An 18,303-nucleotide genomic window follows, 5' to 3' on the forward strand; every position below is an offset into this window, starting at 1 on the left:
CACCGCATCGCTTGGAGCGCAGCCGCTTACGTAATGACATTACGCTCCAATTCGTTTTGATCTGACTATAGGTACGGGACTGGGTTAAGCCTTCAGTCTATCTCTTGAGCTCTGTTTTTCTTTTTAAACGAAGCACCTGGGAGTTTGGAACAGATTTTAAATATAATATGTAACGCGTAACGGTATAGGATCTAGCGGACCCTTCCCAGAAACTGCCGTTGCAGTTCGCGATGGTCCCACCACGATCCCAGCCTCTAGCGCAACCGCATCGCTTCGAACGTTGCAGCTCACGCAACTGCACCGTCCTTCGTATCCTTTTGATTACATCTGCTCTTGATCTCATGTTACAGTCTCCTTACTTCATGCAGTATTATTTATTTTCTGCACGATGCATACCGCACAACATTTTTTCTCTGTTAGCTTTCGTGGAATTATTTGGACATTTATTTAAACACCATAGGGATATGAATATATAGATTTCATTTTTTTTTAAAGTTTTTGATGCACTTCAACTTTGCTTTAAAGAGAACCGAAGGAACTGCTCTTGCTCTCGTTTGAACGATGTACATGTTGGGAACTGCGGAAAAAATATTACCGTGACTTTCTCGTGCTAACTGGAGCCGTGAGTTCATCTCGTGAGTTTCCCATTGTAAATTGTATCCTTGTCATTGTATACGTATCTTTCTTCTAAGGAAATAAGAAATTAACGGGTACAAAATGGTTTTCCTAGCTACATCGTATGGATTGTATCAGGATTCTGCAAACATCCTTGGTCCCCTGTGAGAGGACGCATAACAAATCGATGTCGTGAGGCAAATTAGCTACTAAGCAATAATGGAGCTACATATACAGTACAGTTTCAGCACTGCAGCGAAGAGTGGAAGGATGTCGATGAGGCGTGGGTGTTTCTTGTGAAGGATGTCTTTTTTTAAAAAGAAATGTTTACTTTAACGTCCATTGATTTTTGAACGTTGCTCTGGCTCTGTGACATTGGATCGTTTACAGTTTTTAGCAACAAGAATCTAGTCTTCTTATGAACAGGTTAACATTTCCTATATTTTTCAAGAGTTTACGATTAGGATTTAGAAAGATGTGAAGGGTTTCAATATATTTCTTCAAATGTTTCTTCCCACTAATTTCAAAGGCATCACCCCACGAATCTGGGGTGGTGCGGGTTTCAGGTGGGTTATGCCTATACGGAGTCGTAGATCATGGAGAGAAGGGTGATTCCGTGTATTTCTTCTTGACGCGCCGTATTTTCCTGGCCGTTTTTTACAGCAATTAGGTAGAAATGGAAAGAATCACCCTCCTCTCCATAATCTACCGTATAGGAGCTTTCCACCTGAAATCCGCACCGCCCCAGATTCGTGGGGTGATGCCTTTAAGACAATTGGTACTTGTCGTTAGAGCTCTTCAGCGTCAATTTTTCATAGAAAGCAAGGGGTTTGTTGGAATCACGATGAAATGGTTACGACACAAGTTCATTCCTTTCCTTTTTTCCTCGACGCTCCCTTACATTCTTATTTATCTGTAATAGGGTGCGCAAGTTTGCAGATGTAAAATTTATTACGTGCTTGACATTTCCCCGTTATTGATTTCTGCTCAATCATGTAGCTTGTACTCGTAATGAACAAATATAGATGGGAGGAAATTTCTTGCACTTCCTGAAAATTCCACCACTACAGTTGAAAATTGGTAAAGGACAAAGAATAACGAGTCCGTTTAGGATGCGCCTACGCGTTCGACTTCAATTCAGAATCGCTTTGGGTATACGGACGTGCATGTGGGTAGTCAATGACTTGCGTAAGCAAGCCGAAATTTCGTGTTTATTAGTTGTTAGTTTGTATTAGTATTTCGTTTTTATTGTTAGTTTGTATTAGTATTTTTTTATTTTTTTCAGTGTTTTTATCCTTCTAAACTAATAGCAATTTATCGACCCCGGAGGGATGAAATTCTTGGGTAGGGCTAGGGCGATTTCGAACCATCGATCGCGCAGATCAGCGAATCCATAAACGCGATAGTCGGATCCGGTGGTCTGACCTCCTTCACTTTTGAACGGTTGGCGAAATTGCCCCTTCTCTTTTTTTTTTTTTTTTTTTTTTTTGGGGGGGGGGGTGTCGAAAGAACCCCATTCACCTGAGGAGGGTCTGCCTTCTCCCTATCGCACCTATGAGCGGATCCTCTTATCGTCAGCACTACACCCGCCCCTACTAGACCTGAAATTGAATATGAAGTTGAAAGTGACATTCTATATGGATGCGGGTCAATTTTTGCGAGATTATGCATAATTGTTCTTTTAAAAGAATGTAGTCAAAGGGCATCGGAACCACAGATGCGATAGTTGGAGCCGGTGTTTCGACGCCCTCTTCAGCTGAGAAGGGTATTGCCCCTCTCTATCACACCTATGATGAGAACGTTTTCAACCCCTCACACCTGTGATTACCACACCAACCGATAACACTTAAAATCAATGTGTTTGTGTACTTTCTACACACTTTTATACTGAGGATATGAACATTGTTGCTGTTGAATGACTTCATTTATTATTTCCATTATTTATATTATGTCCAACCATCACTGGTAGTACAAGTAGTGCAAATTCTATGGATTCAACGTAGAGCTAGCCATTATGAACATATTAAATAGAAGCTTTATTGCCGCAGTTTTAGAGGATTTACTAATTGAAAACATGTTAGTCGAGATGAGATCTGTAGTTCTTATTTAGGTCCTTCAGAAAGCCAATTTTACATTACATTAAGCACAGTGGTATAGAGAATGTTGTTATAATTTTAGTATTTGTGCTCAAAGAATTAGCAAACTGCAAGTATTTGGTTCTTTGTAACATTCCAAATTCTAAAGTAAAGAAAAAAAATGTCAATACTATCGCAACATGCTAATATTGATAGTATTAGTTTTCTTATCACAATAGCACTATGATAGCATGACATATCTTCCTGAGGGCCCATCAAGTTTTGACGATATACTTGACAAGAATTAAGAAAAGTGATAAAAGTGTGAATAAATAAGCTAACAATCAATAAGATTCTGCAACTTTTTTGTGGGGCTTTTGTTGTAAAATGTTTTTGTGTCAATGCTCCAAAACAAGTGTTCCCTAAATTGCCACATTTATTCTGTTCCTACGAATCTGCATAGGCTCCAGTAACTATTATCCTCGACCAAAATGCCGTGTACCTCGTTCGATTTACGAAGTGTAGAATACAAATATCAAGCAAAGTGGGTGTTCAGTGAGTTGTGACAGACGTGTTACGGTTTTCGGGGTGTATCTAATTGTCGCTGTCGCTGTCAATACATCAGTTATTAGGGAGACAAACTATTTGGAATGTTTCTCCTGAGTAAGCCAAAAACTCGAAGGCAATGTTTAGGATGACTCTGGAGATATTGCCCATGTTCGACTGTCTTTAAATCTCGGCATGTTGAAACAGTTTTTAAATTGAATTGATAACGCCGAAACGTTAGCCGTTGTTTAATAAAAACGATCAATACCGTCGGTCAATCTTGGCTATTTTCAGTTTCTCAAGTGAAGCGTATTCAGAATGTTCTTCTGCTTCTTCTCTATTATCTTCTTTTTTTTTTTTAAAATTTTTTTTCTCCCCCCCCCCACAAAAGAAAAATCAATTTGGGAATAGACTGTGATTCTAGAGAATAGGTGAAAATGATTGGCTGACAATGTTCAACACAGGAAATGTAAAAGTTTCCTCCAACTTTTGCAAACCACATGTCTTAGTTTTGGTAGCGCGGAAATGCTGCAGTTTCGAGCTCTTCTCCCAAGATTAGTAGTGCTGTTGATGAAAGGTTGTAGAATTGTTATAATAAATCATTTATGCAATCAATTATCAAACGTATTCGGTACCAAGATTTAAGATCTGTGGTGCATTTATAGTTGCTTCTATTTATGTTTGTTCAGTTGAACGCGACCCGTCGGTCGCAACTCATGCGTGTTTTCTGTCTAGGACGCACTCCCTACTCTCTATTCTACAGAAATCAAATAAGCGTCACTTCCGTCCACGTAGATATAGGGTCTGGCACCTATATAAATCTTAATGATGGGGCATGTTGTTGCATGCAAACTATATAATCGTTTAAAGGCAACCGGTCACGAAATTGACGTAGTACGAAAACCGCAGGGAACCCGCAGAATTCGTGTGGTAGATTACGGGACCCAATGTGGCTCCTCTCAACTTCTCCTAATCATCGTAAGAAAACGGCGTGGAAGACGGCGTTGCTCCCTGCGAGGTAAGTTGGGACGCACATCTCCTATGCACGTGCCGCTTTCGTGAGCGAGCGGTCGAATATTGATTATGCATCCTCAGCAGCCTATTCAAGTAAATTCAATACGATACGTTGCTGAGAGGACTGGATCATTTACAGAAGGACGTGTTCTAATGTGCTTCGTAGGAACAAACGTCTTTCCCACGAAGTTTTTTTGAAGAACGATCGGGAAAAGTTGCGCGGGGCTTCCTGATCTTCAACCTGATCTCTACTCCCTGAGGCTTCCGCACTACGTCAATTTCGTGATGCACTGCCTTCAACGATGTAGCACCATCACGTGTGACGTCATGATTTCTAAACCGACTGCGCATATGCGGGACCGCTGACAGCAAATTGTGCTCTGTGCATCCCATCACAAACTGAGCCATTATCATCGTTATCTTTTATTTTTAAATTCTTTCAGTTCCTTCCACAAAGCATCTAGTTGAAATAGTCGCTTGTGTCCCAATTAAACTAGATGGGTGATTCACTTCATTATGAGCGCATAAAAGCTCTGTTCGAGGTTTAATCGACGTACAAATAATTTTTATCAAAACAGACATATCGCCACTCTTTTTCAATAACACTACGGATTCGAAAATGTATGCAGTATTCAGTTTGCAAAAATACAGGCGACAGAGTGCTTCAACTCCTTTTTGTGGTAGTAGCAACCAAACCTCTTTTGCTTTTTGATCTGGAATTAAGAAATTGTGAAGAAAAAAATCAGAAATCAAAATAATTACCAGGAGAAGGAAGTGACATGTGGGAAGTAATTATTCCAGAACCTGTTCATGCTTTTCTGACCACGAGCTGACGGCATTTCTTGCAAACTGTACAGCATCGAAGTGTTCTGTTTCACTGAAAGCAAAAACAGTAAACACCAAGAAAATATTTTAGATTTGAATCCTAGGAAATTTGGTAGTCTCTTTTCTAATGTCTTTATCATAAATAGTTCGTTCTTGACGAGCATAAAATTAGGTGGTTAAGTAAAATATAAAAGTGCTATGCTTTTTGGGAAGAAACAAAAAAGTTAAGGCAGAGGAGCATCCTCGCTGCAACTAGACTCAAACGATAGCGATGAGGAGCTGATTTTTGAAGACTGACAAGCAGTATAGATGGTTGTAGAAATTTGAAAAAGGGGCTCAAGGAAAACTCCAGTTGCAATCTAATATGATCCTAACCTGCACTTTGTTGATACAGATATTGAAAGATAAAATCTTACTTTTCATATTTTAGTTGGAGATCTTTTCCACCTGCGAATGATAAGAAAAATTCGACCAGTTTAATGGATTTGCCAGCAAGTTTGAGTTCCAAGTTACAGTCGTAATCCTGAAAAATTGTCCAAATAGAGTATAATGAAATTTTCTAAATAGCTGGAACGATGCCTAATTTATTGTTTTGCCGACGTTTCGTAAACTATTTTGTGCAGCTTTGAATCAAATACATTCAGTTAAAGTTAAACGCACCAGATATTCAAGAGAGAATAGTCGTCGTATCCAGTGCATCGGTGAAAGAATCTTCGGTTTGTAGGGTACCTTATGTGTTCGCATTAAACTGAGGTAAAGGTTGAGAAAAAGTTACAATTATACACACCAAGTCTTTAACATTGGATAAGGGCGCATATGAAAACCGCGAAAGCCATAATGTCCATGATAGCCAACTCGGTGTGATCCATTTGAAGAAAGCCTTGAATGACAACATTAAAGGAGAACACATACTGAGAAGAGTTTGTTTATTTCACCTTGATTCTTCCCTTGAACCATTTCCACGATGACCACCACCGTGGAGTAAACTTGAAATAAATTTCTCTGAGCAATGGATCACGAACTTCTTGTGGCCATTTCGTTAAAACGCTACATTCAGTGTAAGAATACACTGCTGAGCATGTAATCTGAATAAATCACTAGGATTCATGAGCTTTTCTTAAAAGTTGCTGGAAAGTTTTCAGAGAAAAGTCCCTCATTGAAGCCTAATTTTGTTAGAGCATGCCTTGGCAGTGGAAATATATGAATTATATCAATTTAGTGACGTTGTCTTTAAATTCTGTTGTAGTTGTAATAAGAATTACCACTAATGTGGAAATGTCTAAAACACTTCCAGGATCCTTAGCACGTATAATACTGGTTAGTTTTTTTTTTTTGCTTAGTTCTTATTAAAAGGGATAGATTTACAAATGTCAACCTTCAGAATTTAAATAATAAGAAACTCACCAAAAGAATTACCACAGAAATGAAATGCATCGGAAATGTGAAGAGTGTTCCTTTCCATGCTCTTATATGTACTAAAAATTTGACCGTTGGTGTTGCTGAATGACTTTATTAGCTTACCAGAATTAACATCGTTTCGAACAACTATTGATACAACATATACTATGCTTTCATGTAATTTGAAGCAATGAAAACATTTCGCTCATAGAAGCTCTCTCGTTGACATTTTATAGTACTGCTTGTAAACGTGGTATCGGGAGTCATCTATCTGATCACAGGTCAGTTATGTGGGGCAGTGTATGTTGGCAAAGTAGGAAGAGCATTATGTATAGTTGGGTCAAAACGACATGAAGCACGGACCGTTGCGCAAGCGGCCGCGCTCGGAAGCGGTGAGGGGTAGACAGCGGTTGGAATCGAGGTGGGACCATGGCGAACTGAAGAGGTGTGTGGCGGTAGCGTGGATCCTTACACGATCCCAACCGCTACGCTCCACCGCTCCGTTTTGAGCGCAGCGGCTTGCGCAAATGTCTGTGTTTCATGTTCGTTTTGACCCGACTATACCCAGGTCAAGGAGCACCTAGATGGGCTCAAAAGTCGAAACTATCAACCACTAGAGGTGCTCCTCGCAGACAATGTCACGACAACACCCCAAAATAGCAGTCACGATCTTGGCGAACCAGACGTTCTAGCGCGAAAAACATTGGAAGCGCTTTTTGTAACAGCCAATACTCCAATCATGAACATTAAAGAAGAATGGATTGCTGTGACCAACGAGCTGGCGCCGTATAAAGACCATTGCTGTTTTCAACCTACGGGGTCAGATGCAAGAGGCATCATCATTAGTTACTGTTAGCGGCGCTGCTCTTACAACCGGTAGTCCGCTAACATCGCGGTTTATGGCTATCAAGAGGACCACATTTTCTAGCCTATTTCTCTGACGTTCTCTTCCAGTAATCTGTTTGCTAAGTTACATCTTGTGTAACGGCGAGGCTTTTGAAGGGTAGATTACACGTGCCTCTAATTTCCCAGGCTCTGAAAAAAGCGACGACGCCGAAACGTTAGCCAGAATTAAGACCGATAACAATTTGGTTTCGTTCAGCAAAAGTAGTACACGATTCAACTTTACAATGGCAAAATTCTAAGAAGATCGAACTTGGGACTTACTAGTAAGCAGGCTAGCGACGATTAGTGAAAGATGAGCGGATCCAAGCGAGGTTCCGCAATCTATTACCCGAACTCTAGGCTTCTGCAGTGGTTTCCGCAGCACGTCAAAATCGTGATCCGTTGGCTTTAGAGGTCTCCACTGGGCGATCCGGCTCCGTATCACTTAGCAAGAACGTATTGAAAAGATTGCCATAATTTTGGGCAGTAGTGCGAAAAGATGGAATTTTGCGAACTACAACTATTTACTCAAATAGCATTGTCCATAATCTCCCTTTACTCGTCGTCCTCTTCAACATTTCCTCTACTCTACCAACATTCGAAGACTGAAACAACCAGAAAAAGTTAATATCATCGCCGTGTACTGATTCTATTTGTGATAGTATTATTGTCACGATGGTGGACGATATCCTTAAATTAATAAATTAAGTATAGATGTTTAGGAAAAACGAGGATTAAGAAAACAAAGGTGTGAAATACAAAGTTAACGATCCATGAAATTCTAGAATCTTTCTTGTGGGACTTTTGTTTGTTGCAAACTGCTTTTGTCATAATGCCCTAAAACTGCTATACTCTGTTTCTAGGCATGTGCACAGTCTGCAGTGACGACTATGAGCTCAGATTGCAGCGAAGCTTGTTCGATCTGTGTGTAGCGTGTACCGTGTAACGCAGCTCAGAGGTCCGCTGTAGCCACACGTTCGATGGTTTGAAACCGCCCCAGTGCCAACCAAGTCCTTCATGCCTCCGTTGTCGATAAATTTCTGTCAGACTTCTACATGAGGGTGGAAAGACTGACTCAGTGCATCGGTTGGCTCCTCCAAGTCACTCTTTAGGCCAACACACGCTCATTTTCTCCCTTTAGGGCTTATGACGGATATATACGTCATGGAGTGCACTTTTGCTCAGGCGCGCGCCACTTAAAGGCAGCATACCACGAATCTAGGGTGGTACGGATTTCAGGTGGAGTATCAGTATACGGGGTCGTAGATTATGGAGATCGGGGTAGTTCCGCTCATCTCTCCCTGCATGCCGTCTCCAGAATGCTGTTTTGTTTTTTTTTTTCGCCATCTATTGCAACGCTCCACTCCTTGCACCGCCTCCGCCCTGCGATTCGTCGAAAATCAATTCGGACTGCCCCGATAGCCAGTAAGGGACGCTACGCGTGCAAGGGTGGCGCGCTGCAATAGAAGGCATCGTACAAAACAGCAGTCAGGGGCCGGCTGCTTGCAGTGATTCAGAGAGAGATGAGCGGAACCACCCCGGTCTCCATAATCTACGACCCCGTATACTGATGCTCCACCTGAAATCCGTACCACCCCAGATTCGTGATATGCTGCCTTTAAAGGATTAAAAAAGGAAATTCGAAGTCAACGTGTTGACATATATCAAGCGAATTAATGGTCTAGAAACTTATAGATGACTTTGAAGTCCAAGCAAATATAACTTTTCTTTTCCAAAAAAAACACTGAAAAGTCGACAATACTTTTATTTAGGAAATTCATTTAGCGAAGTCACAAGCTACATGATGCTTCTTGTCGCTGACGTAATAAATGCAGCCGAACCTCTTTAGGCCTTTTATCTGCAAATAATGAGTTGTGAAAGAAGAACTTAATTAAAGCAACAACTGCAGAGGCAAATTGGCCTGTAGAGAACTATCATTGGAAGACCTCATTGTACTTTTCACTTGACCATTTGCTGACGGCATCATATGCAAATGTTTGGGGGCCGAATGGCTCCTTCTCACTGAAAGCAAAGACAATAAACAGTAAGTAAATATTTTAGACTTAAAATTTGGAATGTTCTTTAGGCCCTTCCTCAGTGTCTTCACCATAACTGGTTTGTTCCAGAAGTGTGTAGGAATAGGTGGTAAAATGAAATAAAGTATAAGAAGCACTATGACTTTCGAACAGAAGTACACTGTAAAGATGAACGAACGTCCTCACTGTGGCGGGACTCTCGAACAGTGGGAACGAATGATTGCTTTTTGAAGATAGATAACGTATATAGCAGTATAGATGATCGAGGAATTTCAAAGATGTAAAATACGCAAGACTCTGGGTTGAAACCAGATCCAAACCTTCAGTATGAAACAGGTTTTCAAGGTAGAATCTCACCTTTCATATTCTACGTGTACATCAGATTTTCTTGTAAACAAACTGGTGACGAAACTAGTAAGCAATGAGCTTTTCCCCCTAAGTTTGAGCTCCATTTGACAGTCGTAATCCTATAAGAATGGCCACATAGAAGTACAATAAAGCGTTGTCCAAACTCGCTTAAATATTGTTCTGTGAAGGTTTGTTCAAGTTCTTTGTGCAGATGTTCGAATCGAATAACTGATAACTTTGAACATGAGCAAAGTTTGAGTTAAGGGAAGTTATTCTGAAGACGTACCAGGTAATTGGAAGAGTTTGCCGGTGGAGAGTAGGGTATCTTAAGTGATTTGTTTTTTAAACCGGAACAAAAATAGAGGGAAGGTTAAGTTAATACGAACCAATTCTCCAACTTTGCCCTTCGAAAGTCTCCTAGCATACAGTAACCATGATAACCAGTTCGGTGTGATCCATTTGATGAAACTCTCAAATGACAACATTGAACGAGAACACAAACTGAGAAAACTTCATTTATTTACCTGGGATTTTGCACTTATCCATTTCTTCCAATAATAATACCATGGTGTGAAGTGGCTGTAAATTTGCTTGAGCAGATAATAACGAACTTCTGGTGTCAAACCTGATAGGGCTGTAGGACATTCGGTATAAGAATACACCCGCGAGCATGTAATCTGAATGAATCGCCAAACTATAGTCGGGTCAAAACGACATGAGTCATGAGTGTAGTTGCGGTGCATTTGCGTACGCGCTCGAAACGGCGCGGTGGAGGCAGCAGTTGGAAACAAGGTGGGGCCATCACAAACTGCAGCGAGAAGTGGCGCCAGCGACTTCAGTACGACTTCAGTACGACTTCAGTACGCTCTTAGCCGCTACGCTTCACCGAAGCCCTTCGAGAGAAGGCGCGTACGCAATTGCGTACGTGCTTCATGTCGTTTTGACCCTACTATATGTGAGTCTTTTTTAAATAAAAATTGCTTCTGGGAAATTTTTGTCTCCTTATTAGAGCTTAATTTTTATGCTTGAATCAAAAAAACCTGGTAATTGGTACAGTTGTGTAGGAAGCTGTGTTTTAAGCGACGCGATGAAGCTAGCGGCCCTGATCGAGGTGGAACTTTCTTTAGCTCCACTCATCTCTGCACTCCTGGTCGGCCGCAACCGCCACCACAACCGCGCCGTTTCCAGCGGAGCCTCTTACTCAATTGCGCTGAGTCTGAGTTCATTTTGAGCATTTGGCATTTTTCACTTCACTGAAGTCTCGCTTCGCTTACGATAAGATAAATCATTGATGTGAAAAGTCTGGAGCACTTTTAAGACCTATTTTGCTTAATTTCGACTGCTATACTTGTTCAATGAACTATGCGAATAGCTATACCAGGGTATCCATAAGTAATCAATCATTGCTAATATGGATTACTTGCTTCAGTCTAGTCCAGAGCGTGGATTCATAAAGACTTATTTCATATGACAATGTTGCAACTTTTGTCCTTGAATCTTGTTACAATTAAATTCAAACTTTTTATTGAGTCAATAAAAGTAAAATAGCGGGCAATTAACCAACAGAAGAACATTAAGTCACTGCCTTGTCATTTGCATTGTTATGCTGTTTCATTTTTGATCAGGTGTTAATGCGACGATTGCAGCAAACAAAAATTGTTTCGAAAAATTTCCAAAAAAAAATTTTCCTGGAAAGATTTCCAACGGTGATTTTGACTTGTTTGAGAGCGATGGAAGTGGGCCTGCATTTGACAACGACGCCTTAAAATTACTGGTGGAAACTGTTCCCAAACTAAGCATTCAGGACATAGCAAATACTCTTCAGGCTACTTGTTCAAAACTCCAAAGACATCTTCAAGAAATTGATATGGTTTACAGGGGGGGTATATGGGTTGAGATGAATAGAGAACAACGGGGTACAATGCGCACGTCTCTATTTTGGAGACAACTAATTGATCAGTTTTTACAAAGTATTGTTACTGGTAACGGTCTTGTACAGCAACAACAAGCACACCAACCAGTGACTTTCTCCTCATCAATCACCTGTACCCTCATCTAGATCCACCCTCACTTTGTTATTAATTACTATATAAAGAAGGTGTTATTGTGCTGGGACTGTGATGGCACAATTCATTTTAAATAATTGAAATCGTGAGAAATAGGTACGGTTGAATTATACTGCCAACAATTGGATAGATTAAGCAAAAAAATTGTTTGTAAAATGGCCAGCTTTGGTTAACAGAAAAGCGGTAATATTGCAGCACGAGAATCCCAGCCTGCCCGCGGGAAGATTAACCCAGGAAAAAATAAGACAGCCAAACTAGGAGGTTTTTCCACATTCTCCAGACATAGCACCATCTGATTTTGATTCCGGTCGATGGGACATTCTCTAAGGGATAAAAATTTGAAAAATATCGGTGAACTACGTGCTCACTTGGGATCATATTTTGTTTTAGAAAAAACGAAATTTTATGAACAGGGGACTCAGCAAGATGGCAAAAAGTTCTGGATAACGACAGAGATCACACAATCGACTAAGAATTTAAGAAAACCAAAATTAAAATAAAACTAATGCAAGTAAATTCCCTTTTTTGTTCCGACCGTAATAACTTATTACTTATGGGCACTCTTAGTAGATTTACAAATGTGAACTTTTGGAATTTAAACAACAAACTCACAGCAAGGACTACCACAGAAAGTAAGTGCATTCTAAGCGAAGTGTAGCTCACAAACCTCGTGCATACTTTTATATTAAAATTTTGAACATTGATGCCAAATTTCTCTGTTAGACACCTCAATTCTACAATATATTCGTGAAATGTACTACATTTTCTATAGACTCAACGTAGCTCGAAGCAATGAAAATGCTTTGAATGAATATTGTCTAGCCGTAGTTTCATGTAAATACTAATTTAGAAATGTTTCCGTTGTTTCGGTGAGTTGGTGGGGAATATTGTTCGTAGTGCAATAAACGTACTATGAAAAATTTATCACAGTGAAGAACACAAGGTTACGTAGAGGGGTTGTCTCAAATTTTTACAGTTGCGGACTTCTGCCACATTTACTAATAATGACATGTAATGAGGAAAAAAAGATGGAGTGGATGGCGTAGATCAATCCCTAAAAGGATGCTCCTACGCGCTCGACTTCGAACCATACATAAACCTCAAACCAAGTCTGAGTTATATACAAAAGGTGCATTTGAACGTTTTGACCTACCGCTTCTTCGTTATGCATTTTCTTTTTCTTCTTTAGTAAAACTTGTATCCCCTGAGTACTGGAGAAGGTTTTATGATTTCAACCTTGTTATTTTGTGAGGTTTAAGAACTAGAAGGATCTCATCACATTAGTCGCTTCTTATTAACTCTTAATTTGTTAAGGTGATTTGTTTATTGTACTGACTCAATCTTCAGAAAAATTGCTTACACTACTAAAGAAAAAAAAGCAAAAATAGAGGAAAATATGCATCTTTTTAGACAGTTGTGCAGGCTATACTGGACTGCATCATAAATTCAAATTTTCTGACACCACTCCAACTTATTACGAGGAATGGGTTATTTCGCTGAAAATTTCACAAAAGATATGAACATTTGTGGTTTCGTCAGACTTCGCCACCTTGATCTCCCAGCTTCAACCGTTTGTTTTCTCGAGAGAAAAAGCCGTGTGTTATGTCGACCGTTTCGACCCAGTCGTATTGCTGAAAGAATGTCCAGATAGAGTATAACAAAGTCCTGTGCAATTTCTCTTGAATATTGCTATGCGGAACTTTGATCAAATGCTTTGTGCGGATCTTCGAATCTCATGTGATAACTTCGAACTTGAACAAGAGTTGAGGGAAGTTATTCTAAAAACGTATCAGGTAATTGGAAGAGTTTGGGTAGGGTGGAGGGTAGGGTATCCTAAACGATTTTTTTTTACGGGAAAATAGTGGAGAAGTTATTACAAACCAGTTCCCCAACATTCCCCCTCAAAAAGTTTCCTAGCAAACAGTAACCGTTGATGGTGACCCGCTTGAAAAAAATTTCTTTTTTTTTAAATAAGAACATTAAAGAAGAACACTTGCTGAGAAGAATCTATTTGTTCTACCTCGATTCTTCCCTTGAACCCTTTCCACCTCGACTGGCGTGAACTTGGAGTAAATTTCTGCGAGCAATGGATCAAGCACTTATTATGGCCATTTCGTTAAAACACTACATTCGATGTAAGAATGCACTGTTGAGCATGTAATCTGGATAAATCACTAGGATTTATGAGTTTTTCCTAAGCGTCTCTGGGAAGCTTTTAGAGAAAAGTTTTCTATTGAAGCTTAATTTTGGTGCAGCATGTCTTGGCATTGGAAATGTGTGACTTACATCAATTTTGTGATACGCTGTCCTTAAATTCTGTTGTGGTTGCAATAATGTGGAAATGTCTAAAAACTTCCAGGATCTTTAGCGCGTCTAATACTGCCTAGTAGGTTTTTTTTTGCTTAGTTTTTATTGAAAGAGGGGTAGATTTATAAATGTCAACCTCTAGAATTTAGGCAGCAAGAAATTCACTAGAAGAATTAACACAGGAATAAAATGCATCGGAAATGTGAAGTGTATTCCTTTGCATGCTCTTATAGTAAAAATTTGATCATTGGTGTTGTTGAACAGCTTCATTAGCTCATCAGACTTAAAGGCATCATCCCACGAATCTGAGGTGGTGCAGATTTCATGTGAAGTATCCGTATACAGGATGGGAGACTACGGAGAAGGGGGTGATTCCATCCATTTCTTCCTAATTGCCGTAAAAAACGGGCCAGAAGATACGGCTTCATTCGTTTTGGCGCACCATTTTGTACAAGAGGTTCGATTGGAGCGCGCCAGTCTTGTGCGGCGCCGCATCTTCCGGGCCGTTTTTTACGGCAATTAGCAAGAAATGGACGGAATCACCTCCCTCTCCGTAGTCTCCCATCCCGTATACGAATACTCCACCTGAAATCTGCACCACCTCAGATTCGTGGGGTGATGCCTTTAACATCGGGTCGAACCACTATCGATACAACGTATACTATAGTTTCATGTAAGCTGAGGCAATGAAAACATTTACACATACGTATAGAAGCTTTCTCATTGACATTTTGGAGTTCTACTAGTAAACATGTTTATCATGATGAGATTTGTTGTCCTTGTTAAAAGCAGTGCATCAATATTTTGACGTGGTGCTGGTACCACACCGAAGCCCTAGAGTTCGGACTGTAGGTTGCGGAAACCAGCGTGGTACCGCCCCTCTTTCCCTAATCGTCGTTAAAAACGGGGGTGAGAATGGTGTTTTTGACGAGGTACGTTAAAACGTAACAATTTTTACATGCTGCGGTTCCCTTAGTTGCCTGTTCAGTGGTTTTACTTGAATAGGCAGCCGAGGAGACGTCATCGGCTCTTGACCGTTCGCTTGTGGATGGGGCGCGTGAACAAGGGTGGCAAGTTGCAACTGATTTCGTAGGAAAGAACGGCATCTCCCATGCCTTTTTTGACGACCATTAGGAAAAGATGAGTGTAGCTAGACTGGTTTTCGCATCCTCTCAAAATCATGACCTGCAGCCATTAAGGTTTCTCACCGGTGCAGTTCTCTTAGCACAAACATAGCGAAAGGTCGTCGTAATTTTAAGCTTTAGTGTTCAGGGTTGGAATTTTGCGAACCACAAATATTTACTCAAGTAACATTGTTTCTATAGATCATCTCCTGTAACGTCGTCCTCTTCGGCTTTTTCTTCACTCCACTCTCTTCACTCATTCGAAGACAATTAAAAATGATCACTATCATCGCCATGTACCAACTCTATTTGTGATAGTGTAATTGTCGTGGATCACATTCTTGAGTGCTTTTTTATTCCACTTTTGACGACTAAAGGATAATGATAAAGTGTCTGGCGTTGATCAATCCGCTTCGGATGCGCCCCCACGTTCTCTTCAATTCAGAATCGTTTGAGGTTCACAAACCTATAACTGGCCCATACAATGACTTGCGGGGGCTACCGGATGTGTCGAGTCAATGTTTTTATCCTCCCTGACAAGTCTGGTACCAATTTAACGACCCCGGAGGGATCAAAGACTTGGTGAGCACTAGGGCGGATTCGAACCTCAGATCGTGCAGGAAGCGGAACCTCTAACCGATACGCTACTTTGTTTTTGAACTTGCTCTGTTATAAATAACAGGCCACGCGGCCGTCCGTTTGCTGCTTCAAATTTGGGTAATCAGACCATCATCAATAAAATGGATAAATCAACAAATAAACAAATAGAAACGATATATACTGATCCAAAAGAACTGAATAAAGAACTCCTAAAGAACTACATGATGAGCACCTTTACAAATTAACGAGAACGTAAATATTGCTCTCAAATTAGTGAATGAGACTATCAAACAGAATATATGCAAAATGATAAGAAGTGGACTATCTAACTCGGATTAACTAACAATCAATGTGTTCAGATAGAAGATGAAGGGACATTACATATGATGTTTCGAGGCAATCGCCCACATCCGAGACAGCTGGTGGTAAGTTTTCCTTTATGCATCTTTTTGCGAATTTCTTTGCATATGGAGACTTTACTACAACCATTTTATTATTATCCGTTTTTATTCCGTTTATCCAAAGTTTGATAGAATGTGCAGATGACTTTAGAGTAGGTGTTGTACAGTTTGTAAGAGATTTAACTTTGACCGCACAGTTGATGGTTTGAAATCGCCATGCTGAGAACCCAGACTTTCACCTTCCAGGCTTTGGTACTAAATTTGTTTGTGGAGAATAAAAACACTGATAGGATACAACTCCTGACTCCTGCAATTTACCGTTCATTTAGAAAAAAGAACTATTCCTAATTGCGGTCGAACGCGTTGGAGCATCCCAAGCGAATTGATACGCCAGAGACCTATAGATGTTCAGAATAGTTTAAAAAAGTACTATTCTTAACTACTCTACTTATTAGCTATTCTTTTTCAAAAACTTTGAAAAGCCGATAATATATTTATTTAGAAAATTTATTTAGCGAAGTCACATGCTATATGATGCTTCTTGCCGCTGACTTGATAGTTGCAACCAAACCTCTTTAGGTCTTTTATCTGCAATTAATTAATTGTGAAAGGAAAACGAAATTAAAATAACAACTGCATTAGCAAAATGGCATCCAGAGAACTATTATTGAAAGACCTTGTCGTATTTTTCGAATGCCCATCTGCTGGCGGCTTCAAATGCAAATGTTTGAGCGTCGAACGGATCGTTCTCACTGGAAGCAAAAACAATACACAGCAAGTAGGTTTAGGTTTTTTTAAGGTTCGAAATTTTGAATACTCGTTAGCCCCTTCCTTCGCGTATTTGTAATAACTGGTTTGTTCCAGACGTGTATAAGAATAGGTAATCAAATATAATAAAATAAAGTACAAGAAGCCCTGTGTCTGTGCGCTTCTTCACTATGGTCTCCCAGTGACCCTTGACTCTAACGTAGCGATACTAAGTAGACGGTGAACGTGAACGAGCGTCTTCACTGGAACGAGACTCTCGAACTGTGACAGCAAGGGATAGCTTTTTGAAGAAATGTAGCTCACGTAACAATAAAAATGATAGTAGAAATTCAAAGCTGTGACTACGCTAATACTGTGGTTGAAGCATAATGAGATCCAACATCCCGATTTAAAGCAGATTTTGAACGACAAAGCCTTACCTTTCGTGTTCTACGTGAACATCAGGTTTTCTTGTAAACAAACTGGTGACGAAATTAGTAAGCAATGAGCCTTTACCCTTAAGTTTGAGCTCCATTTGACAGTCGTAATCCTAAAAGAATGTCCAAAAAGAGTGTAATAAAGTCTTGTGCAACCTCGTTTAAATGTTGTTTTTGTAGAAATTCAATCAAGTACTTTGTGCAGACGTTCGAATCGAATAACTGATAACTTTGAACATGAACAAAGTTTGAGTTAAGGGAGGTTATTCTGAAGACGTACCAGGTAATTGGAAGAGTTTTCCGGTGGAGAGTACGGTATCTTAAATGACTTGTTTTTTAAACTGGAACAAAGATAGAGAGAAAGTCAAGTTAATACGAACCAATTCTCCAACATTGCCCCTCGAAAGTCTCCTAGCAGACAGCAGCCATGATAGCCAGTTCGGTGTAATCCGTTTGACGAAAGTCTTATATTGCACAACATTGCACATGAACAGAAGCTGAGAAGATTTTATTTACTTACCTGGGATTTCCCACTGGCATATTTCTTAAGTGCATACCACCATGGGGTGAACTGGCTGTAAACTTCCTTCTGTATATAGTAACGGACATCTGGTGTCAAGCCTGATAGAAGGGCAGGGCATTCGGTATAAGAATACACTGCCGAGCATGTAATCTGAAGGAATCGGCGAGATAATATAGTATTTTTTCAATAATTTTGATTCTAAGAAGGTTTTATGTCCTCACCGGAGCTAATTTTTGTATTCGGATCAAAAGAGGACTCCGTAATTGGTGTACTTGTGTAAGCCACGCGGTGAAGCGAGCGGTTCTGATCAAAGTGGGACCTTCTCTAGCTCCACTTATCTCTACAGTCCCACAACT

General features: G+C 40.1%; 3 protein-coding genes across 5 annotated transcripts; 1 reads left to right on the forward strand and 2 right to left on the reverse strand.

The window, feature by feature from the left end:
- Window positions 1–230: 230 nt before the first annotated feature.
- On the forward strand, window positions 231–1,850 carry RB195_013097 (uncharacterized protein; the record flags this gene model as incomplete). Of its 2 annotated transcripts, none has more annotated exons than XM_064202767.1 (5): window positions 231–367; window positions 526–635; window positions 754–812; window positions 864–898; window positions 1,727–1,850. In XM_064202767.1, the coding sequence occupies 5 exons, from the start codon at window positions 231–233 to the stop codon at window positions 1,848–1,850; spliced, it is 465 nt and encodes a 154-aa protein (XP_064058648.1). The 2 variants fall into 2 exon arrangements, with proteins under 2 accessions (XP_064058648.1, XP_064058649.1); XM_064202768.1 differs by having other exon boundaries at window positions 621–635; window positions 754–807; window positions 1,727–1,791.
- A 3,032-nt stretch (window positions 1,851–4,882) lies between these two features.
- On the reverse strand, window positions 4,883–10,227 carry RB195_013098 (uncharacterized protein; the record flags this gene model as incomplete). 2 transcript variants are annotated; one of them, XM_064202769.1, is made up of 9 exons in its annotated part: window positions 4,883–4,963; window positions 5,055–5,127; window positions 5,492–5,598; window positions 5,851–5,955; window positions 6,011–6,160; window positions 9,305–9,380; window positions 9,752–9,861; window positions 10,029–10,067; window positions 10,129–10,227. In XM_064202769.1, the coding sequence occupies 9 exons, from the start codon at window positions 10,225–10,227 to the stop codon at window positions 4,883–4,885; spliced, it is 840 nt and encodes a 279-aa protein (XP_064058650.1). The 2 variants fall into 2 exon arrangements, with proteins under 2 accessions (XP_064058650.1, XP_064058651.1); XM_064202770.1 differs by lacking the exons at window positions 4,883–4,963; window positions 5,055–5,127; window positions 9,305–9,380; ... (1 more) ...; window positions 10,029–10,067; window positions 10,129–10,227 and adding an exon at window positions 6,480–6,509 and having other exon boundaries at window positions 5,488–5,598; window positions 5,863–5,955.
- A 6,520-nt stretch (window positions 10,228–16,747) lies between these two features.
- On the reverse strand, window positions 16,748–18,092 carry RB195_013099 (uncharacterized protein; the record flags this gene model as incomplete). Its single annotated transcript, XM_064202771.1, has 6 exons — window positions 16,748–16,828; window positions 16,917–16,992; window positions 17,428–17,537; window positions 17,705–17,743; window positions 17,805–17,921; window positions 17,982–18,092. 6 exons carry the CDS (start codon window positions 18,090–18,092, stop codon window positions 16,748–16,750), a joined length of 534 nt encoding a protein of 177 aa, XP_064058652.1.
- Between the last annotated feature and the right edge of the window lie 211 nt (window positions 18,093–18,303).

This window comes from Necator americanus, chromosome V (assembly GCF_031761385.1).
Source record: "Necator americanus strain Aroian chromosome V, whole genome shotgun sequence".
Classification (NCBI taxonomy): domain Eukaryota; kingdom Metazoa; phylum Nematoda; class Chromadorea; order Rhabditida; family Ancylostomatidae; genus Necator; species Necator americanus.